General features: G+C 36.0%; 2 protein-coding genes across 5 annotated transcripts in view; one reads left to right on the top strand and one right to left on the bottom strand.

Moving 5' to 3' along the window:
• The window catches only part of PIGN (phosphatidylinositol glycan anchor biosynthesis class N), a 70800-nt gene extending 66218 nt beyond the window's left edge, over positions 1-4582 (bottom strand). For both annotated transcript variants that reach the window (XR_013999642.1, XM_081149026.1), the window contains exon 1: positions 4400-4582. The gene's annotated coding sequence lies outside the window, so the exon portion shown is untranslated. The remainder of the gene's footprint in view (positions 1-4399) is intronic.
• A 223-nt stretch (positions 4583-4805) lies between these two features.
• The window catches only part of RELCH (RAB11 binding and LisH domain, coiled-coil and HEAT repeat containing), a 90105-nt gene continuing 67352 nt past the window's right edge, over positions 4806-27558 (top strand). For all 3 annotated transcript variants that reach the window (XR_013999625.1, XM_081148753.1, XM_081148752.1), the window contains exons 1-5: positions 4806-5565; positions 17720-17809; positions 25398-25469; positions 25581-25636; positions 25736-25849. Coding sequence is in view for 2 of the 3 variants with exons in the window: in XM_081148753.1 (XP_081004879.1) it covers positions 5040-5565; positions 17720-17809; positions 25398-25469; positions 25581-25636; positions 25736-25849 (858 nt within the window). In the remaining variant the exon portion in view is untranslated. The remainder of the gene's footprint in view (positions 5566-17719; positions 17810-25397; positions 25470-25580; positions 25637-25735; positions 25850-27558) is intronic.

The following is a 27558-nucleotide window of genomic DNA, read 5'->3' as shown; positions in this document are numbered from 1 at the left end:
TTTTGGTAGTAACAATAAACATTTTTTAACAATGAAATGGTACTGAAATAAAATACATGATAAAATACACTCAAACAAAAAGTAAATGTTCAAGTATAATAAGCACTTATACTCCAATAAACTATTTATAATAAAGTTAAATGTATATTAAGCTCATAAAAACTAATATAGGATCAAAAAACAAAGAAATAACTAAATGAGCCCTAAAATGAGTTAGGGTTTGGTCTAATCAAATCCTGTATAAAATAGAAAATATAACTCATGGTGCTCTTGGCTGCCCATATGACATCCATTGATATTTTCAGAATTTTAACATCATCTAACTGTGTGTGGATTTTTTCAACATTTGCTTATTAGCTCAGGAGACTTCTAGCTTCTTGACTATCACCAAGTTGTGCAGACAACATGCATTTTTGTCCAGTTAGCTAAATTATAGGTGGAAAAGGTAGTTAAATTTCATCTGTGCTTCAGAAAATTTGCACTCACTAAGGGAACACTGTTTTAGTTCCCTGAACACCAAAACAAGAAAGCAGGAGGTCACATTCATTTGATCAATAAAAATGTTCTGTGCACATATTATGTGCATAATTGTGTGCAGGGGTATTACGGAGAACACCAAGAAAAGACAGTCACAGATCTGATGATCTGATGAACTTACAAATATTTAGTGAGGGAAAACTACACAATGTGAAATGAAACATTTAAGTAATACTGTTAAGACAGTATGACATTAACTGCCAAGATCAAACTGCCTGTGGGAGTGTGTTGCAAGCCAGCATTTTTCCTAGTCAATTGAGATCTTGCTTCTAGGTTATCCTCTGTTTGGCTCAAATAAATTTTAATAAAAATTCTCCATAGGTTTGTATGTTCTTACATCAACAATCATAATGAAATACTACGCATCATTGAAAATGAATTAGGCCACATCTACGACAAGGATACATCTCATAAATATAAGGCTTAGTAAAAAAAACTTTTTTTAAGGCATTAATTGCCCTTTTCTCCCTAATACCACCTAACTTCTTGAAAATACTGAATACAATCTCTTTTTACCGGACCACCTAATTATCAAACAACTTAAATTGAGCCTTTGTTTCCATTACATCAGAGAGAAAGCTTTCACTAAGGTAGCCAATACTGCAAAATCCAATGGCTATTTTTCAGTCATCTTTCATGGCTCATCCATTCCATTTGTCTTCGCTAATCATGCCTTGTTTTAAAAATAGCTCTCATTTCTTGGCTTTTTTGAACATTACTTTTTCAGTTTTCCTCCTACATCTCTGACCAGTGTAGAATGTGCTTTCTGGTCAGTGAATTTTCGGGTTACTCAAAACTTGGTTGTAGGCCCTCTTCTCTCCTTACTCTACACTTTCTGTTTAGGCATTTTTCACCATATTGGCTTCAGTTATCACCTATATGCAAAAGTCTCAACAAAGTATAGCTCCAAATCCATATACATAACTCCAACCCCGACACATCCACTTGAATGTTAAATGCAAACTGAGTACATTTACAATCAAAATCATGATATACCCACCCCCCCCCCCCCCCCGCCCACTCCACTCCCCACCCGGACGTGAGCCTTGTTTAGGTAGGAACCCTCCTCACTCCCTAGTGTTCACAGTCTCAGGCGATGGCACCACCTTCCACCCAAGTATGCAAATCAGAGAACTAGGAGTCATTCTTTATACCCTATTATTCTACTGTGTAGCCATGTATTATTTTTTTTGTTTTCCTTTTTTCAAGATGCAAATCTGAACATCTCTTCCCTTATATAAAACCCTTCAGTGCCTCTGCCCCATCCAGATCTAGACTGAAATCCTTGCCTGGCCAGTGTGGCTCGGTGGTTGAGTGTCCACCCATGAACCAAAAGATTGTGGTCGGATTTCCAGTCAGGGTACATGCCCGGATTTCAGGCTCGATCCCCAGTCGGGGGCGTGCAGGAGGCAGCCGATCAATGACTCTCTCAGCATTGATGTTTCTGTTTCTCTCTCCCTTCCTCTCTGAAATCAATAAAAAACAAACACACACACACATATTTTTAAAAAAAGACTCAAATCCTTTTTATGACTAACAAGGTCATACCTGGACTGGCCTCTGCCTCTCTTTCTAGCCTTGTCCCATAGCACTTCCCCCTTCCCCTTGCTTTATGACACCTTGACACACTGGCCTTCTTTTATTTCTTTACATACCTGGTGCTTCCTACTGCTGTAAAGACCTTCATGGGTACAATTCCTCTCCACAGAATGAACTTCCAACCTACCCTCCATCCTTTCACCCCATTGTATTTTCAAGTATCACTTCCTCTGTGACTATGCAGTCCAAATCAGAAACCAAAATCTTTACTTCAGTTTATCATCACATAGCTAAGTCTTTGACTATTTGGATTACTGTCTGTCTCTATTACTTAACCATAATTTCATCACAGCAAGACAGGGCACTCATCACAGTCCTAGGCACTTAGCAAGGACTCAAATAGTTACTGAATAAATTATTCAGGATTATCATTTCAAAGGTACATGTAGTATGCACTATTGCCACTAGAGGCTGCCTTGCTTCTCCTTTTATTCCTCCAGAGCACAAAAACTGTGAAGATCCAGGATATTTTAAAAACACACACATTTATGCTTAAGTCATTTACTATACATAAAATTGCAGTGATTCCAAAATATCACCCTTCACATACTACTTATTTTATTATTTCCCAATACATGTATATTAAGCAATTTATTATTTCTCTTCAAACAGAATCACATTTTATTCAGATTTACTGAAAAAGAAAACTTTGTCATCGTTCAATCATTTAGAAACCTCTCAAAATAAGTGAATAACTACTAAAAATTTTTTTTTTAAGTTTTAAAACTATCCATTTCTAATCATGTCCTTCCCATGCCATTCCTAATTCCTCCCATTCCTCCATTCCAGAAATTGGTTCCATTTCCAATCTCTCTGGCAAACGCAATTAAAATAAGGATCAGCAATCCTTTTGGCCACGAAAAATATGTAACAGGACACAGCATTAGTTATTTTTAATACTATTTTCCTAACATGAGATTTCTTTCCATGTTTTTCTTCAATATATGTCACAGAAAATATTTAACTCCTAATATTCAAACATTCAGAGTTAATATTCTATAAAAAATATTTCACATTCTTAGTACTAACAATGTCCAAAAAACTTCTGGCAAAAACAAAACAAAAAACTCAAAGCTTCATTCAAATGAAAATTTTAGTTTACTGAGCCTGGGTAAACTGAAATTAAAGCCTACACTTAACAGTTGGCATACCTTTACATGTAAACCAATAACCTGGCCTAAAGTTACATAAGAATGCTCTATTTTAATTGTTCCACAGAGCTAAAGGAGATACTTTACTGCTTGGGTATAATATGTAACTTACCTGATAACATAATTACTGCTACCTATTTACTTTGGTCCTTAAAAGAAGCTGTACAGAAAGAAAGAAAATCTTAAACCTGCAAAAGTAGCAAGTTATGTGTGAAGAAAATAGAAGCTCTTAGGAACAGCACTCTAATACGAACATCTCCTTTACCACCTCGAATTGTAATCAAGGAATGACATAAAAGATAAACTTTGAACTTACAAATTTAGTATACTTCCTTCATGTGCTAACATTTGATAAAATCAAAGCTGTCTAAAGCATCTAAGTTTTAAAATAACTGTTTCACTGTCAATACCTGAATTGCAGCCTAAATGGGCAAGTTGCAAGGCATAGTGGGAGAATGGAATGTTAGTACTAAGAATGTGAAATATTTTTTATAGATTAACTCCTAATGTTCGAATTATAAATATTTCCTGTGACAATATATTGAAGGAAAACATGGAGAATGGATGTGGACGTGAAGAGAACTGACTTTAGTGCCTGTGAATATTTATGAGTGGTGTTGACCAGGTCAATGAACGTTCCTAGGCTTAAATTTACTTTTCTCTCTACCTGACGGGACTGCATGTGATATTTTGAAGGGTCCCCTGGTGGTGCAAAATATGTATTAAGTCCTAAGTGTTTATTGAGCCCCTCACAGCTTGTTCTCCAAGTCAAAGCTAGGAGAATATTCACAGATCCTAGCAAACCCATCTTCCGTTTACTTTCGGCGCCTCCCACGCCCCGCCCCACCTGCGGGTTTACAGCACTAACTCCAGGCCCAGCCGGCGCCGCTGCCAGGCCTCCAGGGCGGGCAGGCACGTGGCTGGGAAGGGAAGGAAGAGAAAAGGAGCCAAATTCTAACCACTGTCCTGGGGACCTGCTACACGTGCAGGGAAAATGCCACCAGTTAGCGGCAAACTAGAAAGAAGAAGCGCTAAAGCAGCAGCGAGTCCGCGGGCGTGGGCCCAGTTTCGGTGCCATCGCACTGGTCTGTGCACTGGTCCCCGGATTTTACCTGGGGCTTATCCCGGTCAAGCCCGATCCAGGAATGAAGCCTCCTCAGCGCGAAGGCAGGACCCAACGCTTTGGCAGAGTTCTCCTCTGCCCCCTGAAAAGACAGCCGGGACAGCCAAAAGAACCGGGCACCGTCACAACCGCATCTCAACCGCGGAACGCCCCCGAAACCTACCTGGCCAGCAACTGCTCTCGCGATAATTCTAGGACCAGTCCTCCGTAATCCCGCCCCTCCTAGTCCCCTAGCCAATCAAACAGGAGTGTGGGCGGGGTTTTGCCTTTGAGTCAAGAGCGGCTTTGCTAGTCCTTGCAGTGGACTGAGGAGGCTGGGGCGGGGCGCGCGCAGGACGGGGCGGGGAGAGGGGGCGGGGCAGAAAAAAAAAAAATCTCCATTTCTCGCGAGATTAGAGACCAGGAAGACGCCTGCAGAGCTGGGCTGCTGGTGCAGCGGCCGCTGAGGCAGCCGGTGCTGCTGCGTCCCGACCTGCCTCCGGGCCTACGCCTGGTTTCCGCGTGGGGAGGCGGGACGTGGCCAGGCCCGGGCCGTGGTGGTGTGCAGTGCCCGCTGAGGCTGAGGGGAAATTCAGGTTGCGGCCTGTCAGAGCCGGTCAGGGAGGTGCCCACTCGCCTGACAGGATAAGATGGCGGCGATGGTGCCTGGAGGTAGTGGCAGTGGTGGCGGCGGCGTGAATCCATTCCTCAGTGATACCGACGATGACGAGGACGAGGTAGCGACGACCGAGGAGCGGCGAGCAGGACTTCGGCTGGGCTCCAGGGGCGACCTAGATCCTGGCTCTGCGGACTCGCTATCGCCCCAGGATCCCGTGGCCTTAGGGAGCAGTGCACGGCCAGGGCTCCCTGGGGAGGTGGCGGCTGTGGTGGGACTGGGGGGCAGTGGGGAGAACCCGGCCCGGTTGTCAATTGATGCGATCGCGGCTCAGCTGTTGCGCGATCAATACTTGCTGACCGCCCTGGAGCTGCACACCGAGCTGTTGGAGAGCGGCCGCGAGCTGCCTCGGCTGCGCGACTACTTCTCCAATCCGGGCAACTTCGAGAGGCAGAGTGGGACCCCCCCGGGGATGGGGATGCCGGGGATCCCTGGAGCAGTCGGCGTTGGAGGCGCAGGAGGTCGGGAGCCGAGCATGACGTCGGGCGGGGGACAGCTCAGTAAGTGAACGCAGCCTGTCTCACCCGCAGGGTTGTCAGGGTTGTGGGGGAGGGTGTTTCAGGGCGGGTACCGAGTGTTACGAACATTTTAGACAGACAGTTGCAGGGGATGGGGGTCTTCGGCGGTGGCAGCCGAAGGATCTGGCTGCTCCTGCCTCCATCCCGTGGCTGAACTTGCACTGGCGCCTGGCTCCCCTGTTGGTGTCGGTATCTATAAAAATTTCCAACGTTTCTAGTTCACTGGCAATTACGGGACTCCAGACGGCTCCCTTGCAAACTGGCCTATCGCTTTAATCATTTTTCCCTGTTCTCCAATTTCCTGAATCGCCATTACCAAGAAATAATATTTCTTACACTGTTCGCAGTAATTCGACTGGAAGTCAAGAGAGAGAAAAGAATAGGAAATATTGCTGCTCTGCCCTCCACTAAAGACCCTTTGTCGTTGGGATGACTTCCTCACTAAAAAAAAGGGTGGGGGTTTCAACCGCATAAACTATGCCCTCTTTAAATATAGACAATTTAATTCAGTTTCAATACCTTAATTTCAGTAGTTTCCAAAATTACAGGAAATCTAAGGAGCAGGGTAGGCAAGTTCTTCCTGCAGTGTATCTCATGGTCCCACCGCACTGAAGCCCTTTTATTCTGCATAAGTTAGAAATATACTTTTTTTACCTTGTTTAAATCATTTTTAGCAGCACAGAATAATCATTTACCCCATTCATCATATACTGTATTTTTAATTGTAATTATTGGGGTTAATAAAAGTATATAGATTTCAGGGGTATATTTCTATAATATTGTGTGTTCACCACCCTAAGTCATGTCTCTTTCCATCACCACTTAACCCTCTCTTTACCCTCCCCTAGCTCCCCCACCCCCCTTTCACTTTGGCAATTACCATACTGTTGCCCTATTAACTTTGTTTTGTTTGTTGTTGTTGTTGTTGTTTGCTTAATCCCTACATCTTTTTCACCCAGCTTCCCTCCTCCCCTCAGACAGCTGTCAGTCTGTTCTCTATCTACCAATTTATTTCTATTTTGTTTGTTAGTTTATTTTGTTCATTAGATTTCACATATAAATGAAATCATATGGTACTTACCTTTCTCTGAACGGCTTATTTCACGTAGTATAATACTCTCCACATTCATCCATGCTGTCACAAAGGGTAAGATTTCCTTTTTTATGACCAAGTAGTATTCCATTGTGTAAATGTACCACAGCTTTTTTTTTTAAAAAAAATTGATTTTAGAGAGAGGTGAAGGGAGAGGGATAGAAACATCCATGAGAGAGAAACATCAATCGACTGCCTCTTGGGGGATCAAGCCCACAACCCGGCCATGTGCCCTGAGTATGCCCTGACTTGGAATCAAACCAGTGACCTCCTGGTTCATAGGTCCTTGCTCAGTCACTGAGCCACCCCAGCTGGGCCACAGCTTTTTTATCCACTCATTTACTGATAGACACTTGGGCTGCTTCCAAATCTTAGCTATTGTGACTAACACTGCAATGAACATAGGGGTGCATATATTCTTTCAAATTCATGTTTTGGGTTTCTTTGGATATATTCCCAGAAGTGGAATCACTGGGTCATAAGGCAGTTTCATTTTTAATCTTTTGAGGTAACTCCATACCACTTTCCGCAGTGGTTGCACCAGTCTGCACTCCCACCAACAGTGCATGAGGGTTCCCTTTTCTCCACATCCTCTCCAACACTTGTTTTGTTTATCTTTGTTTTTTTCTTCTTCTTGTTTTTTAATGTTTTTATTGATTTCAGAGAGAGGAAGGGAGAGGGAGATTGAGATAGAAACATCAGTGATGAGTGTCATTGATCAGCTGCGTCCTGCACACCCCCTACTGGGGATCAAGCCCAAAACCCCGGCATGTGCCCTGACTGGGAATCAAATTGTGACCTGAGTCATAGATTGATGCCCAACCACTGAGCCACGGGCTGGGCAACACTTGTTTGTTGATTTATTGGTGGTAGCCATTCTAACAGGTGTAAGGTGATACCTCATTGTGGTTTTAATTTGCATTTCTCTAATGATTTGTGATGTTGAGCATCTTTTCTTGTGTCTATTGTCCATCTGTATATCTTCTTTGGAGAAGTGTCTGTTCATGTCCTTTGCCCATTTTTTAATTGGATTTTTTGTTTTTTGTGTGTCAAGGTTTATAAGTTCTTTATAAATTGGATATTAACCCCTTATCAGATGTATCATTTGGCAAATATGTTCTCCCATTCAGTGGGTTGTCTTTTAATTTTGTTGATGGTTTCCTTTGCTGTGCAAGAACCTTTTAGTTTGGCCCTGGCTGGTGTGGTTCAGTTGTTGGAGCATAGGCCTATGTCCCAAAAGGTGGTGGGTTAGATTTCCAGTCAGGGTACGATGGGGCAACCAATTGATGTTTCTCTCTCACATTGATGTTTCTCCTTCACCCTCTCTCTCCCTCTCTAAAAAGATCAATAAAATGTATTAAAACATTTTAGTTTGATTGTCATCCCGTTTATTTTTTCTTTTGCTTCCCTTGTAGTATCTTAGCCAGAGGAATGCTGGTTCCACTTGAATGAATGAGCTTTCATCAAAATTGGACTGTCTTTTCTTAGGATGAGCCTAGTTTTTTGTACTGTAGAGACAGTAGGTCGTCAAATGGGGAAGACAAGTAACTTATGCTTTTCAGTGATGGATTTCTTTTATGCAAGGTATTGACCATGCCTTCAAATTTTTGTAAGGCACCTAATTTACTAGGAGGCAACCAATTGCTTATGATTGAAGGCGATCATTTCACTGGTGAGCCTATAGTCTTTTTGAGTCATCTTCCTCCTTTTTTAAAAATTTTCTGTTTAATGATCCTACCTTCCTTTCCTCAGAACTCTCAAAGAGCACATATCTCATTGTGCTCAGTGTTCCTTTTTTAGTATCACCAGTGCTAAAATGCCATAATTACAATCTTCTAAAGTGCCCATCTCCTCTGCTTTACAAAGTAGTGCCTACCTGTTAGATTGGAATTGGGTTTAGTGCTTCCTCTGGCTTTTGAGAGAGAAAATACCAACAGAATATTTCTAAAAGTTATTAGATTCATTGCTTTTAGCTGAATGAGACTTTCCAGTATTGTCTGGGCTATATATATCCCTAAATCTATCTGTTATATAGCTGTCATTTTTCTTGCCTATGCCTTTCCAGTACTTTCAAAATTATTATTAATTCTTGTGGAAATTTATTCATATATTTTCAGTGCCTACCACAGAGACTCAAATATAGTTGATATACAATATTTTACATTGATCAATATATTTCTTAAATTGTGTGACCAATAAAGGATTGGAGGGATCCAGAAGATGTTTGATGCATGTTCTTGATGGAAACGCAAGATTAACACATGAAAGAACTATAGAATAGTCTCCTGTGGTACAGATAAAATAGTGTAAACATTCAGATATAGAAAAATCATTATCAGTTATGGTAATGAAATGATCCTTGTGGAGAAAGTAAAGTTTAAATTTGATCCTCAAGGGTGGGTGAAATTTTGACTAAATAGTGACTTTATTATTTGGGCAAATTTAGACTCTTTATGCTGAGTGAGGAACGGAAAAGGAAGTTAAGTTAAAGAAAAGATAATACTTTATATTTTGCCTTCTTTAAAACATCTCCTGGGAACATGCTTACCATTATCTGGCTCTCCACTTAATTTGGGTAGTTGTAAAAATGCCCATTGATGTTTTAAGCCATTGTGGTACTTTGGCTAAAAGGAAGCAAGATAGGGGTGTTAATCAGGGAAAGCAGACCTTCTGTCAAAAATTAAAATTACACTTTCTGGTTTTCAAACAAGAAAGTTAGGGGTGACCTCCAGAATATATATGCCTGTTTGTTGTTTTAAAATCTTGGTTGAAAAAAAAACTTCCAGAAATTGGTGTAATTTTCATTTTAGTTACTAATATTTTTAGATCCAAAGCTAAATTTGGTTAATTTGGTTTTTTTTATGGCTTTTAATTGTCCCCTCCCATGGTTGTATGATGATCAACTGAAAGAGAACATTTATCATGGTCTAAAAATACACTGTTAAATCCAAATTACAAATATCAAGTGAGAAAGAGCTGGTGGGCAAAAGTAGGTTTACAGTTGTGAGTATGTGAAACAGAGTTTATTCTTGTATTATTATTTGTTAATTATTGTATTATTTTCCATACAAACAACTGTAAACCTACTTTTGCCCCACCCTTATATTAACAGCTTATCTTTTTCTTATAGGTAGTAGTTTTTACTGGTTTCTACAGGTACGTACCATGAGAGTTGATGATGAATTATAGTTTCTAAATTATTGATACTAAAATCATACTTGTTGATATTTAAAGAGTGTTTTGCTGTTTGGCATATTTTGGATGCTATGCCTCTTTGATTGACTTTTTTGGGATTTGCGTAAGTTTAGGGTTGATCTACTTCATTCAGCCCCCTTATCATATGAGTATTTGTTTCAATATTGCAATTTTTTTAGATAATTGATGTAACATTGTATTGATTTTTGGGTTAATTATTGTATTATTTTCCATACAAACAACTGTAAACCTACTTTTGCCCCACCCTTATATTAACAGCTTATCTTTTTCTTATAGGTAGTAGTTTTTACTGGTTTCTACCGGTACGTACCATAATGATTGATATATGTATATATCAAGAAATGATTACTACAAGTTTACTTTACATCCATCACCACACATTGCTGTATTAAATTATATTGGGTCTTGTAATTGCCTTTGAGGAGAGAACCATTAGGGAGGGACATGAATGTGTTATTTTTTTAAAAATTTTTAAATTTATATGAAAATTGTTAACAGTTCATATTGGGTGGTGGTTATATGGTGGTGTTCTTTGTACTTTTTTAAAAGCAATTAAAACAGTATGTACTGTGCTTTGTCAAAATTTGCATGTGATTAAATTATGGCAAAACAAGGAAATTTTGTAATGGAAATTGACTCTACTTCCACCATTAATTGGCGCCTAATCCTATAATCTGTGCAGTGTGAACAGTTTGGTGTTTCGGGGACATGAAATACCATTTTCTCTCTGGTATGTGAACATAAAGATTATATTTTGTATAATAAGTTATTTCTTCATATGTGTCTGTCTTGTGTCCTACCTTTTCTGTTACCTTATATTGAATATAAGTATCTTATATGTGATCTATTAAGTAAATTTGAAAACACACACACAAAAAAACAGCCAAAAAAAGTCATTCTTTGCTGACAAGCTAATGATTACATATGTACCAATTTATTTCCAGATCTCCTGTTGCCATTTATAACCTTGAGGATCAGTTCTGTTTAGAAGAAAAATCCTCAGAATAAGTTAATAATTCTTAGTATAATGTTGACACAGATCTCTTTTAGGATATATTTAGCATGTTTCAAGTAGACAAAACTATATTATACCAATAGTTTTTTTTATTGCATTGTATTGGTATCTTGTAAGTATTCTGTATATGTGTATGGAAGTAGAATTACCATTAGAAAAGCACCTAACAACAATCTTGAAGTTTCTAATTTTTCTAGTCATGAGTAGAGCTCCTTGTAAGCATTCTTTTACAATCATGGTAAGGATTGAAGCTCTTTTTTTGTTTCCTTCAGGGATAGATGTGTGAGAAAGAACAATTGACCAAAGAATGTAAGGGGGAATGATGAAAGTTATGAATGCACCACCAAAATCTCTAGTCAAATTTGGTCATTGTTCTTAAAGATGCATATGTGCATTTTGTACCCTTTAATAAGTCACAATAGGAAGAATACTGATTTTTGTCTACTAAACCTTTAAATAAGATGACCATATCAAAAAGGTGGCCTGTATTGATAGCTGAATCTGTGTGGACCCTTCAGTCTTTCATTTCATTTATATAATTTATTATAGACATGCTTGTTTGCATTAAAACACTTGAACCAAGATTTATTAAAATACCATTTTAAAATAAAGGCATTAAAGATTGAAACCAACTTAAATGTTCAATAGTAAGGGATTGATTAGTTTAAATAGACAGTCTATGTGTGCTGATGTGGAATGATCACTGAGTCATATTATAAGTTGAATAAATTAAGTTGCAGCAAATATATATATATTTTCATTTATGTACCAGAAAAGGGGGAGAAAATTCCATATGCCTAGCATATTTTAAAAGGATACATAGAGAAGAGTCTAAACAATGAATGTTGCTGCAGAGGAGGATTGTTGATTGGGAGATGGGCCCAGGGATTTACCTTTTCTTTGTATGCCCTTTTATATTTTACCACATATGATCTCTTAAGTGGCAGGCCTGGGATTCAACCCAGATCACTGACTTCAAAGTCTGCTCTCTTTCCATTACATCACAACTACTGTTTTATGTCAACTTTGAGACATAGCTCAGCAAAAGTTCTCAGATCATTTTAGTATATAATCAGGCAAAGTATTTTAGTAATTCATTCAGAGTATATATAGCTTATTAACTCAGTCAGAGAAGCCAGTCTTCTTCTTAATGCAGAAGGCTGGTCAGGTAGTACAAAATTGATTATTTAAAAAATAAAGTGACAGACTGTAGCACCACACTAAGACAGAGGTGAATAATCTGCCTAAAGCATCATTTAATTTCAACAAGGTATCCACACTGCAGTGCTCAACTTAATCCAAATCTGGACATTCACATCCTACATGTGATTGTAGGATCAACTAAGCCGAGAATTAGAGCCAAATACAGTCACCAATTGTTCTGAGTAAAATACTTTTACAAGGCTGAATTAGTTTGCCATTCCGCAAAATAGGGGGATCCCTTAGGGGCAACCCTTACCCTCCCCAAAATTAGTCTCACATTGATAGTGAGGATTCAGGCATCACCCCAATCATTATTTTCCTTACTTGTAAGTAAGGCATTGCCCTCTGTTTTTCAATCTGGAAGCTTTGCTGCATGGTTGCATCTAAGTTTCTGGTCTAGTGGTGGAGCATGACTAAGTCTGAAGAAGGAGGAGACCACACAGCGCAATCCTGCATGTTGCCCTCTTCCAGGCTTTCTACCTATTCCTTCAGAAACCCCAGCAGTCAAAAATGTTGTTCATTTGTTTTGAAACCAGCTGGTCCTGTTGTAGGTGGATAGATTGCTCAAAGTAGTGACATTTCCTGTTCTTTCTAACCATCTATCAAGTTTTGTGCTTGTGTGCTGCCTTAGTTCAGGCCTTTAGCTCCCATCTGAACTACCAGTTTTAGTGTTGTAACTGGTGCCTTCCAGCTCTCCATCGTTATTCTTACTTGATTTTAGAAGCTATTTGTTCATGTCACTCCAACCAACTAAAACCTTTTAAAATTGCTTCCTCCTGTTCAAAGCAACTTTTTCCCCCAATTGCTTTTTTGTTAGTAAAATTATGTATTACAGAAAAAAGAATTGGTAAACCTGTTTAGGAATTTTAATTTCCCCCCCATTTTTGTAGAGTATATGAAAAACTGCTTTAAAGTTCTTCCAATAATTTTGCTTCTTCGTGCCTTTTCAACCATGTTGTTTATATACAAAACCTCTGTTGTACCCACATCCTTTACTCAGTGTCCCTTGAACATGTCTTCCACTTTCATGCCTCAGTGCCTTTGTCCCTGTTGCCTCCTCTTGGAATGCTTATCTTCACTCTTCCTTTTCTTTTTTCCAGATCTTGTGTAGCCTTAAAGGAGGATCCAGTTTATATTTCTTCCTCTCCCTGAAGCTTCTCCAGCCCATAGTGATCTCTCAGTCCTCTGAACTTGTATTTTTTTTGTATCTTACAGTTATGGAAATTCATTATATAGAGAATTGTGAATATATTAGTGTTATTGAACATGTTTTTGTATTAATCTATTAACTGACCAGATTTTTTTAAAAAGACATTACTTGGAGTTCGTGTCTCATGTGTCTTTGTCTGTTATCACACATGGCACAAATGCCCAAAGTAGATAACTTATAAATGTTTATTTAGCATGAATATAGAAAGGATTGACCATACTTAATTATCTCTGTCACCAGTGCTTAATATTGTGCCTGGCAAACAAGCTTTCAATAAATCTTGAAGTTATGTTAAAAGAATGATCTTTAGGTAGCGGGATCCTAGAAATATGTAAGCTTGAATGTTCCTTGTGAAAAATTAGCCTTTTCCTCTATGGCTTGTTTACTTAGCTCTGTCTGAGCAAAGTTGAGTCAAAGTTGGTCGTTCTGAGGCCATTCTCAGTATCAAGCCCAACTTACATGTCATGTGAACTTGCATGCTCTTATATATTATGTTGTTCATGGGAACTAGTGGTTTAAAGCTCAGGCTTTGGCGTTAGAGAGCTTGAGTTCATATTTCTACTCTGACACTTCCTACTTGCACAACTGTGGATAGTCTGCTTCCTTTACTGTAAAATGCAGATGGTAGTGCCTCCTCTTACAGGGGGTTGTTACAAAGGTTAAATAAGATTATCCGTGAAAAATGTCTGGCACAGAAAAAGTGATCAAAACTGTTAAGTATATAATAACTATTGTTAATAATAATCTTCCTCTTTACCTGACAACTATTCCTATGGTAAAATCATCCAACATTATAGAAATTTAACTTAAATGAATAGTTTGTCAATAAAATTTGTGTAGAGTCTCTTCTTAAGTTTAAACCTTTTGACTTTGAAGTTTAGCTCATTGTGGAATCTTGTGACAAAGAAAAGATGGACTGCAAACTGGGAGATTTGAATTCTAATCCTAGCTTGCTCACAGGTTAAGTTAACCTTTAACATAAAGGGATCTGCCTGAATTGTTGTTATCTGTGTACATGACTTAATTCCAGTGGTTTATAAGCCTATTTGAGGCAAAGATCTTTCTACTCCTCACTGTGGGTTAGTAAATATTCATTGAACGAATACATAGCTCAGTTTTGCTCATCTATAAAAATGAAATGAGAGTGTTGGACTATCTCTAAGATTACGTCTCACTTTCAAATATTTTGAATATAGGGGTCTGTGAAATGAGCCCCAGCATTAGAAAAGAATTGAAGATCAGAAAATATAAATGTGAGTTTTGCCATTGACAGATCGCTAAGGCTCTCTTTTAATTTAAGTGGATAACATTAAAATGTTTATATACAACCTCACGTTTTGAGGCAAGATAAATTTATTTTTATTTATTAAATTTATATACTATATATGTCTGTCTTTATTATTTACCATGACATAGGTTTTTTTAGGCATGGTTCAATAAATGATCTTGGCTGAAATAATTAGAATTTTAAAGTTAATTGCTTGATAGTATTTTTCTCCCTTTTCTTCAATTGTGAATTGGGTACTTTCAAGACTTTTTAATTATAAAATACCCCTATTGAGAAGATATGACTTTGGGTGGTGGACACACAGAGCAATATACAGCTCTTGTAACATAGAAACCCACACCAAAAACCTATATGTTTATATTAACCATTGTCACCCCAATAAATGTAATAAAATGAATAAATAATTAAAAATACCCCTATTATAATAAAAGTATTAAATGCCTTTGGAGGAAAGATAGCAAAACACATACAAAAAACTTCCAACAGTATGGAGTATATAGTGAAGAATTTTAACTCTGCTTCTCAGAGTCAGTTACTATTAATTACTTATTGTGTGTATTTACAAAAACATATAAAGCATATATAAGCATACACAACATATCTAACTGTACCTTTCTATCAGTAACCTGGTCCACAGTAGTTGTTCAATAAATGTTTAATTGAATTAATCAATACTCTTTACCAGTCAGCAGCTGGTGAGTTTTTTTGATACATTTAGCTTTTAAAATGCTATATAATTTCCATAAAAGATACCTTTGCAAGGGTCTGAGACTAATTTTTTTAACTATTGTAAGGTTCATTCTGTCATCAGCACTAAAGTATTAAATATAATTAAAAATAAGACTGCTTACATATGTAATTTATAAAATCAGTCTGCGTGTCTTATAGTCACATTGTGTATAATGCATTAGTTTTCAGACTTAGTAAAACCAACAAACAGGTTTTACCAGTTTGCAAACTATGATGAAAGTCCCTGATCATTCAGTTCCTGAGTTATACAGTGAATTATTATTAAGAAGTTACACAATCCTGGAATTTGAAAAAATGATGGTATATTTCTTATTAGAATATAGTAACTTCTTAATAAAAGAAGTTAATTTTTCCAAACTCTTCTTTTATATTAGAGTATTTGAAAAGGCATTTGTTTGCCCTGAAAAAAATGGTAGCTGCATCTAAAGAAGCATAATTTATCTTGGAGCTATAATATTACCTTATATTAGTCTTAAAATCCAAAGTACATTTTATATACAAAATCTGTTATAGTTTAGTCCAATAAAAGTTTATATTACTTCCATAAATAATTATTTTTCTTGACGTGGTGGAATACATTTTAATGAATTAGGACATTAATTTTATGACATCATATAGTTATTGTTATTTAAAAATTACCAGAGTTTTTTTCTTGGAGAATATAGAGTCATTGGCTTGGAACTAAAAATTTAGAATATATTTTTCAATGGCCATACTAATACTGTGTTTTATTAAACTGTGATTAATAAACTGTTTGCTTTCCCCAAAGACTTTCCCTATTGCAAAGATGATTTCTTTCAGAATATAATGGAGGAATAATGTATGGTGATCAGCTAGGCTCTAACCTATGCCTTTATGTCTGATTTAAAATATTAGAAGGAAGAAGAGAAAGAAATATTTAGAAAACTAGCATTAGATGGATGCTTAACATAATAAAAAATATTTCTCTGAAATCAACAGCCAACGTCAATACGTAACATTCTATGAAAATCAGTATTAAAACGGTCTGATATTACAACACCAGAATATTGGCTGATATAAGTTCATCCTATTTGGTGTACATGTTTAAATACACAGATTAGAGATATCAAAATAGCTAATGAGTAGCTAAGACATGTGACTAAGAGTACGGTACTCAAGTGGAGTTTCTGGTTTGGTCAGTAATGGCCAGATAAACTAATATATCAGGAAAGTCAAGATGCTAGATACATGGTCCAAGAATGTGAATAGAAAATTCACACATGCCCCAAAAAGGTAGATGGCCAATATATTTTTAAAAGAATGTGCAAATTCACCAGGAATCAAAGAGATGCCTAATTAAGATATAATTGTATAGTGTGTTCAGTTGGTAAGATTAAAAATACTAATTGTCAGCAGCAATTATATGCTGCTGATGGAACTCAGATTGTTATGTATACTTATTTTGGAAAGCAGTTGAAGCAATATGTATCAATAGCCTTAATGATAATGGCGAATTCTCACTATCTAAGCTTATGAGTAGGTTTTTTGTAAAACAGCATGCCATGTTACATCAGCAGCAGCCTGATCCATCTCGTGTGTAGTGTGTCTCTTGATCATTTTTTCTTGTGCTGGATTTAATGTCATGTTGTTTTGTATAGTAACATGCTGTCCAGGCTCGTAGTCTGGGAGCAGTTACCGTCTAGGTTTGTAGAAGTGTGCTCTGTGATGTTCACAGGCACAAGGATGAAATTGCCTAATGACACATTTTTCAGTTCTAGAATTTCCACTGGTATTTTTTTGTAGTATCTATCTTTCTGCTAAGATTTCATCTTTCATTCATTGTGTGCATTTATTCCTTTACTTCACTGACCATAGTTATAATTGCTCTTTTTAAATGTTAGTCTACTAATTCTAATATCTAGATTACTTTGGGATCAATCCCCGTTGATAGTGTCTTCTCTTGAGACTGGGTCACATTTTGCTAGTTCTTGTGTATCAAATAATTTTGGACTGTATGGTAGGCAATGTGTGTTATTGTGGAGACAGGATTCTGTTCTATTTTTCAAACTCTATTTTTTTTTAGTAAGAAATTATCTTGTTGGACTTAATCTGCAAACTCTTGGGCAGCAACTAAAAAATTTTATTTCTTATTTTTTTATCTTTTGATGGGCTGGTTACATTATGCCCTGTGTGTGCATTGTTCAGGAGTTAGTCAGAGATTTGGGCAGAGAAACTTGAATTTAATTGGTGTGAGCATTTTTACCTTAGTTTATTGCTTTAATAGAATTCCTAGGTCTTAGAATCATAGTTGTGTTAATTGTAAGTAATTGATTTCCAGTCCCTTATTTTGATGATTAAATAAAGATCTGCTTAATTATTTTATTTTTCTCTTTATTACAGATAGAGCTGGGAGCATCAGTACCCTTGATTCTTTAGACTTTGCAAGATATTCAGATGATGGTAACAGAGAAACAGATGAGAGAGTAGCAGGTGAGTAAGATTGTGAAGATAGATTTGGATTCTTTGACATTCCAGAAATAATAAAATGACTTGAGGAATTCTTTTCCTTCTACAATTTGGTATGTTAATATAATTAGTTATTATACAAAATTATTTTACTAATTTACTGGCTCCAGGGAACATCTCAGCCCCTAACTTTCTCTTCCATTGGTGCTGTGAATGTCTGGCTATGCAGTTTGCTAAGTTCTTATAACCAACCATTTACAACCATGTAGTTATAAAACTGGTGTAAAACAACTTTCAGTTAGCCAGAGTTTAGTACAAAGTTAGTTGGACCTTGGCCTTCTCATTCCTTTGACCCTCCAAACCAGGGCTGATATTCAGGTGTTGTATACCAATACAACTCTACTGATTGTTAAAATTGGTTGAAATACTTCCACACTGGTTGTTGAATAAAACTGTCTTGAGTTTCCCAGGTATTCCCTAACCATCACAGCATCTCTCCAGAAACTTCTGACTTTCTTATGATCCAGAAAAGAAAGGGTTAATGCTTGGTACATCAGGGGCCCATTTCAAGAAGAAGACCAACAACATTCTTTCTGGTTGCTTGGTTACTCATTCTAGTCTCCTTCCCTTTCCCACCCTCCCACAAATTCTGCCTTCTGAGCATCACCGTTGGATATGTAGAGACTTGAGAAGACCAATTTGTATCTTGTGTTCTGCCCACATCAAGTGAGGCCAATCATATTCTGCTGGGGATCCACTCTGGAATTACCAGTGTAGCAGCACTGGCTCTTTAAACGTCAAATGTCTGGTATCTTTCTGGTGCCTCAAGGCTGCAGTTATCTACCACTGAACTCATTTCTTGAGTGCCTCGTAGGAATTGTAGTTTTCATAGGACATTGGCTCAGACAGAGATGGCGATAGCAGGCAGCCATCAGTTAAGTATTTTGATCTCCACCACAATGGTGGACACTCCTGGAACAAGAGAGATGCCACATGGGAGAGATGGAGCCTGTGGAGTCATTGTAGAGTCAGGGAATACCCATAATGTGGATTCTTCTCTTGACCAACTCTGTTGAATTTTTCTTCCATTTACGGGGACGTTTGTTAAAACCTACCAAATGCATGGTCATGAATAAAAGTGAGTGCTAATTTTTATGTAGCATCTGCTCCATTCTAAACACTGTCCTAAATGTAGATTAACTCATTGAGTTATAGAATTATCATTGTCCTCCCCAGGGAACTGTGGCACTCAGAGGGATTATTTAGAACTTTAGTGGCCGAGCTAGGGTTCAAATGCAGATAGCCCAGCCCAATGGACTGTGTCATATGCTACCTCTTAGCGTGAAGGATGAGGTTTGACCTGATTAAAAATGACATTCCCATATATGATTTTCATTCATTGCTTGAGAATGAAGATATTGAATATTTAAAAACCTTAGACAGTGTTATATGGGTTAAAAACGATGTAATTGTTTTTAGTTCAGCAGAAGCTAAGAGAAGATTTAGCAGTATAAGAAATAGCAATACCATTTGAATGGGGATGTCGGTGGAAGAGTTTAATGTGGCTCTGTATCAAATCATGATTTGTCATAAGCATTATTGACAAATGTGTCAAAACAGCAAATCTCATCAGTAAAAACTAAAAATTAGCAAGTCAAATGGAAATTATTTGAATAATTTTAGGACTAATTTATCCTATTAATTCATTTTAGGTAGCATTATGTTATATATAATTATATAGTAAATATTAGATATATTTTTATGGTATATATTAAATATTAAATGTGGTATTTTAGTTTACTAAGAGTAACCAGATGTATCTTGTTTTGTATATTGTATTATTCTTCAAATGGTTCCATATTAGAAAAAAACTTCTACCTGGAAAATGGTGATATAATTATTTTATTTTATTTTTTGCATTTGAAAATCTAAATTTTAGATTTAGTCAAATTTAAGAGGTTCATCATTATTCTCATTATGTAGGTATTTTAGTATTTCTAATTAGGGGAAACATTGATTTAAAAAAATGTTGACGAAACAAACTAAAATTAGAATGTTTTAAATACGTGGTAGTTTTCACCTTATATTTTTAATCTAAGGATTATACTTGGTCTCTAACTGGGTAAATAAAATAATTTTTGATTACTATATGATGCTAATATATTAGTAAATACTGTCTTTCATCTTCCTTGGAAGAAGGAAGAAAACCATGTTATTCTCAGAGAATAGCTTTCAGACTTTTAGTGCTCTTTTACTATATATAGCCTCTTATTGAATCAAATGTGTGATATGTGGTGAAACTTTACGAAAAAGTTTTAATTAATCACAATTTCCATTTTCATAAAGATTTTTTTACTCTTGGCTAACCATTGGTAGTAACTTAAAAGCTTATATCAAAAGACCAGTAATCTAAAAAGGTCATTATTCTGCTGTCTGTCATTGGATCACATGTAAACCTCACTGAGAAAGAAAGAACAAAAATCTCTTTATTATTTTCCTATACCAGTCTTGGGCATAAGGAGGTTATACATAACATAGGTATTGAGTCCATTGGCTCACCACACAAATGTAGAGTCTGCTCCAACCTTTAATCAGCTATTACTGTTCATCAGACAATAGATAGATACTATATTTGTTTCCAGCCTCATTCTTACCATCTTTTTCCTAAATTTAAAAATCTGATTTTTTTCCCCAAGTCTGTATAGGTGTTCCTTCAAAAAGGAAGAGATCTGCAAATAAACAGCTGTTTCTTGAGCACCTGCTTTGTGCACCTCTTAATTTTTCAAGTTTTCTTTAAAATACAGCAAGGGTAATCTATAGTCTAAATATTGGGATTGCCATTCTTTAATTTATTTTGAACATCTGCTATGTGTTAGGGCTATGTTATGCACTGGATATAGAAATATGAAATACATAGTTCCTGCCCTCAAGGAATGCGTACTGAAACATGTCTATATCTCTAATGCAAATAAATGTTCAGTACTTTGGAAATGGTGATAAGGACCTGTTAGTTTTAGAACCAATAATATTCTTGTTTTAGGTTCACAAGATCCATTTTTTAGCATCAGAGCCTGTGGCTCTATTTATTCTCATATCTCTACCTGTTACTGTATTATTTCTCTAGTTTACACCTTAACTTTCATTTTGGGATCTAGAGAACTACAAAACTGTGCCTTCTAATTTGTAGGAAAGACATTCCTTAATGCTGGTAAAATCAGTAATGTTTCAGATTCATTTATTCATTCAACAAATATTTGAGTGCTTACTCTGTATTCAAGGTATTATGCTGTTCTGGGAGCAACAGTCAGCAAAATAGACATATGAAGCCTTTATAAAGCTTAAATGATCTATTAGACATTCTAGAATAACATTCAGATTTTTGCCTATGGGATAACCCAACCCTGTGCCCTGGGTAGGAAGCAGCATCAGCATATATATCCAGCTTTACCAGGATTAAATACACCTGTTTGTCTTTTTATTATGTATTTCTCCCCTGGTACAGATCTTTGTACTTCCTTTTAGCAATACTTTTTCTTATTTTCAACCTTACTTAAATCTTATGATTTTGTATGATTTAAAATAGGATGGATGCTCCAACAAGGCTTTAAAGGCAACAAGCCTTTAATATGGCTGTAGGTTGTTGTAATTTATATGATAAATCATAAATGTCTGAATTAGGATAGCTGCAGAGACAACTGAGATGAATGTTTATTTAGGGGCTTACTGAAGGGTTGGAATCAGTACGGCCTGGACATTTAATGTGGGAGTAAGCACAAGGGATAAGTGAAGAGTAAGCTCCAGGGTTCCTGTCTGAGCAGCTGAGAACATAGTGAGTGGTGTCATTAATGGAGAGAGACTGAAGGAGGGAAAGGAGAGCAGATTTGAGAGGAACATGGTGAAATTCACTTAGATGGGATTGAATTAAAAACTTATGAGACATTCCAGTGGGCATGTCCAGGTGGTAATTAGGTAGGTCTGTATCCTGGGGAAAAGGTTTAAAGATTTCTGAGTCTTCAGAGATTGTGATAGTTAGACCATAAACATGAGTGTCATCCCAGCGGAGAACGTAGAGTAAGAAAAGGGCCAAGGATGACACTCTGAGAAAACACCAAATTTGCGATAGATGATAGCAGAATCTGTATAAGAGAACTTGAGCAGGAGGAACAGTAATGGAAAGGATATTTTTCTTCTCCTCTGGCCTGTCTGGCTCAGTGGTTAGAGCATCAGACTGTGGACTGCAGGGTCCTGGCTGGATTCCGGCCATGGCATGTACCTCAGTTGCTCGATCCAAGGCCCTGGTCGGGGCTCGTATGGGAGGCAACCAACTGATGTGTCTCTCACATCAATGTTTCTCCCTCTCTCCACCCCCCTTTCCACTCTCTCTGAAAAGCAATGGAAAAAGTATCCTTAGGTGAGGATTAAAAATTTTTTTTTTTTTCTTTTAAGGCTTGGGGAAGATGATTCCTTCCCCCCCCATTATGGTGAATGTGGAGAACTAAATATCTACAAACTGGGGATTGCATCTTGCTTCCATTCACTTATTTCTCACTATCTACCACGTCATGCTTAATAGTACTATGCCTTTCTTAATTCTCTAAACCCAGGAGGGTACTGATGGTACTGTCTTGGGATTTCAATATTATTTTAGTAATAGATTTTTATTCTAACTCATAGTTTTAAGAGAATTTTTCCTTTTCCTAGAAATATTTGTGGAATAATAAAATAAGTATTAAAGACGGGGAAGTATTTTATTATGAAGTCAGATCACTTTATTCAGAAGAAAGTGGCAGGGTTCTTGACTCAGCCCTATGAGTTTGAACTCCTCAGTAGTGAACAGGAATGGGAATAAAAATACTTGACTGAGCAATGTCATGGAAAAGGTCTTCCAAGATAATATTTTGAGTTTTGTGCCAAAATGAACTAAGTAAGACTAGCAAATATTTCAATATAATATTAGTGGAATATTAAGTTGAGAGCATCAAAGGATTGGTATATTTTTTCTGCTTTGAAATTTAATACTTCACCTTTGGTGTTTCCACAATCAACGGTACATCTCCCAAGTCATGAGAACATGATTTTTTAGCACTCAACTACCTTGATATTATATCAGTATTATCTGACCCTAGTTGGGAAATAACTGTTTCAACTAATCTGGAGTTGCTTATACCAACTTAATCATTAATATTTTGGTAAGATTGTAATATGCATTATTAGAATATATTTCCATCTTTGCAATTATTACTTTAGTTCCAGTAAAATTGCACTGAGCAGTGTTGGGCTACTATAGGGTTGGGATGGTGGAGTGAGCAGATTGGTCATTGGTTCGTATAGTGTTTTTTAAAAACATACACATCCTCAAACATTTTTATAAAGAATTATAATATTTGAAAAATTCCTGAAGGTTGTTTGGTACAATGTAACTTTTCACATGATAATTAAGAGCTTTAAACCAATATTTTTAAAATAAAGAGACAAATTAATATATGTGTAAATATAGCTGTTCAGACCTTTCTTGTGAAACTTGCTCATGTAACTGCGGTTAATTGATCATACTGTGACTTCATAGAGATGTGCTATCGCTTGAAAGATATGCCTCTATATTTTAAAGTCTCTATTGTATATTAAGAAACATGCAGCAGAGTGAATTCATTTTGATAAGCACTGTCTTTTCAAAGCAGTGGTAATTTTAAATGACATTTGACATTGTATATGTAGATGTGCATAAAAATCTGAATTCTTGCCGTCTGACATGGGTTTTTCTGGCTTTCTGTGCCTTGATCATTTAGTGTTTGCTCTTGGTTACCTAAACTTTCACCAGTTGAATTTGAGTTTCTCACAATTTGTGTTTTAACCATTCTTTTCATTTATTTTGTTTCATATTTCTGTCTCTGGTGCAGGGCATTTCTGATCTGCAATTGTTCTGCAATATGTCTTAGTAAATTGTGATACTGAAAGCATAATATGTATACTCATTTTATTTAAGGTATAGTTAAGTATTTTTAAATAAAAATCAATTACCTAGAGTTTCAAAATTAAAAAAAGTAAACCTATTCTGTACTTACCTTACACACTAGATGTGTGCAGTCTAACTTTAAACACAAGCTCTAAGAGTTTCCAGAAGTGTAAGCTTTAGGGAAAATATCTTACCTTTGTTGCACAGAAATGTTTGCAGATCAGCATTGCTGACTACCACAAAAGAAATAGTACATACTTGTCATCTGATTTTTAGTTGTGCTTCCATGTTGTTGCAGTGAAGTTCTGTGCATCAAAATAATTGGCCCTCATGTACTAGATGTGATTCAGTTACATCTTAAGTTTTTAATGAAAATATGCAAACTGAGTGAATCCTAATTTTTCCATATATTTTTATAGCTTTGTTGTCTCTGATAGCATCTCATTTGCCATCTTATTTTTTTGTTTATTGTTCAATCAGGAAAGAACTGCATATTTAAATTTTTAAATTTGCTAGTTTTTAAGCAGAACTATTTACATACTATAATTTTTTAATAGTCAGTTGTGACAAAGATGACTTCATTTTCCTAGAGGTTTACTTTACTGAAATGGCTTTATTTATTTATTTTAGAGAACTGTTCATATATTTTAAAGAAAATTCCCAGTTAAGACACATACAGTTAAACCTTGCTCATGATGAAACATTTAAAGAGCTTATAAGAATGTTTCCTCAGTATTAATGTTTATCTTATAATCAGACTCTGGTAAAAGGAGAAATTTTTGAGTTTCATTAGTACCTGCTAACATAAACAAATATTACCTATTTGAGGAGTTATCAGAAACTTTGAAATTCTAAATAATTCGAGTTAGTATCCTTAGATAACTACATTTTTAGAATTGTATACAATCTTTTGCTTTAGAATGACTTTAATTAAAATGAAAAGACAAACTATTTCTACTCTTTGGCTTAAAATGAAACCTATGATAAACCCTTAGAAATTTTTTAAAAGATATATATTTGACATATCTATACTTGTTCGTAAAAAACATACACTTGTGTGTAGAAAAATCTATAGACTTCCCAACAAAATATTTAACAAAATATTTAAGCTGTAGTCTTTCGACATTTTAATGAAGGGATATATTCACTAACATTTTTGTATTTTGATTTATAACATTATTCTAGATAATGCATTAAAAATGCCTTTTTCTTTTTAATCCTAGGGTTTTCTTTAAGTATATTTGCTTGGAATTCATCTAATTTTTATCTTTTCCCCTAAAATTATATTACCTAGAACATTTCATTGTGTTTTCTTACCTAGGCTGAGTGAAACAGTAGCACCCAGATTACTAATATTTTTATTTACCTAGATGAGAGTATGCCATAGATTTCATTTTTAAATAGAGCTATTCCTTGTCAGACAGCTAGAACATTTTATCAGTGTCCCCTGAATTCTAAAACTATGGAAAACATTCACCAGTTTGCTTGCTAATCAACTCTGCTGCATGCGTTCACAAGTTTCATAAAGATTGCATGCTTTCTGTTTTCAATACAAACTGTATTTTTTTTTCATACCCATCCTTGCTTTTTATTTTTTTATTTTTGTTTCCCTTTTCTTGGTTGGATGCCTGTGTGTGTTTATTCCAAATCCCTGTCCAGTCCTGGAGTTTGAACTACGGAAAGCCAAGGAGACCATTCAGGCCCTTCGAGCCAACCTGACAAAGGCTGCAGGTGGTGTACATAAAATTTTTTGAGACTTTTCTTTCTTTGACAATGTAGAAGTAGCTGAGATATTTTCAAGTGTAAAAATAGTAAAATATTATTTATATTTTCTTCCACCAGAACATGAAGTTCCTTTACAGGAACGAAAAAATTACAAATCAAGTCCTGAAATTCAGGTGGGTGAATGACAGCTCTAAAAGTATCATCCACTTAAAATGGTAGCACAAGTATTGAAGGAGGAAAACTTATGGTATTTTATCTTATTTTGCCTTCAGGAGCCAATCAAACCTCTTGAAAAGAGAGCTCTAAACTTCTTAGTCAATGAATTTTTATTGAAGAATAACTACAAGCTTACATCAATAACCTTTTCAGATGAAAATGATGATCAGGTACAGTTACTTTTTTAACAGTGATTTATTTCCTTTTTAACTTAAAATGTCTTTTTCTCTTTTATTTTGTTTGTTTTTTTTTAATTTTTTAAAGTTATAGACATAATAAACTTCTATAAGGCTAGTTACCAAACACTATATTTCCTTGCCTACCCAGTCTAGTATTCTATTGACCTATAGATTTCTTCTTTTTACATGAAGACTTCTCATTCTCTCCAGGTTGCTTTTTACGACTCCCCAGTAACTATATATAATCTACTCATATTTTCATGTATTTATAGATTGTGCTGTCTTGTTTTGTTTTTCCCCCCCTTTAAATATTTACTTGATAGCACGGGTTAATGTATACTTATAAAAACCCCTTCAATAGCACTATAATAATTAAGATGATAGATAGCAGCCATTATGAGAATATTTTGAGTAAGAGTATGGATATAAGTAGTGTCTGTTTGAATAGGAGCCAATTCTAGAACCTCATGATTTTCCTGATAAAATCTTATAAGCCAAGAAATGATGGCTTTTTTTAAGTGTTATCTCTCAGTTTTGTAATATTTTGACTTCTTAGAGCTAATAGATTATTTTGAATCTTGCATCTTAGGAAAGTAAGTACTAGAGAGTTCATTTTGAAGAAATCAGGAGGCCATCATTTTAAGTCAGGTATATTCCATTGGTCCATAAAATATCCCGTGGAGCGTTTAACAAAAACAGACATTCTCAAAGGGAGATAGCAGTTCAGTTACTCCTTCAGTTATTCTGCACAACATTTCTATATAACATACAGTAATTCTACATAAATTTTACCAAATCAAATCCAACAATATGTAAAAAGGCTAACTTATCATAATCAAATGGTTTGTGTAAGGTTGATTTAATATCCAAAAATCAGTCACTGTGATTCGCTATATGAAGAAACTAAAAGAAGACAATTACATAATCATCTCAAAACATGCAAAAAAAAGCATTTGACACAAATGTCCATTCCCTTTAAAAATTTTAAAGAAACTAGGAATAGAGAGGAATTTCCTCAACCTCATAAAAGACATTTATGGGAAAGCGATCACTAACATCATACTTAAATGATGAAAGATGAGGGAAAAAGCAAGGATATCTGCTTTCACTACTTCTGTTGAACATCATACTAAAGATTCTAGCTTGTAGAAGGCAAGACAGAGAAATGAAGGGCACACATTTTGGAAAGGAAGAAACAAAACTGTCTATTCACTGATGACAGGATTGTATGTGTAAGAAAACCCTATGGGCTGTTCCGAAAAAAATACTAAAACTAATAATTGATTTTATCAAGGTTGTAGGATACAAGATCAGTAAACAAAAATCAATTGTATTTTTGTATGCTAGCAACAATTAGAAATGAAATTTTTAAAATGCTATTTACCAAGTATCAAAAAATAGGAAATACTTAGCGATAAATCTGATAAAGGCTTGTACACTTAAGAAGACATAAATGAGATTTTGTGCTCACAGGTCAGAAGATTCGGCGTTGTCACAGTGTCAGTTTTCCCAAATTGATTTGTATTTTCAGTGCAATCTCAATCAAAATCTCACCAGCATTTTTCATAGCTATTAATTAGTTTATTGTAAAACTGATATGAAGCCCGGCTGGGTGTGGCTCAGTGGTTGAGCATTCACCTAGGATCCAGGAGATCACGGTTTGATTCCTGGTCAGGGCACATGCCCGGGTGTTGGGTTCA

The sequence above is a fragment of the Miniopterus schreibersii genome, assembly GCF_964146895.1.
Source record: "Miniopterus schreibersii genome assembly, chromosome: 10".
Lineage (NCBI taxonomy): Eukaryota > Metazoa > Chordata > Mammalia > Chiroptera > Miniopteridae > Miniopterus > Miniopterus schreibersii.
The sequence above is the reverse complement of the archived record's forward strand: the minus strand, read 5'-3'. Positions and strand labels throughout refer to the sequence as shown.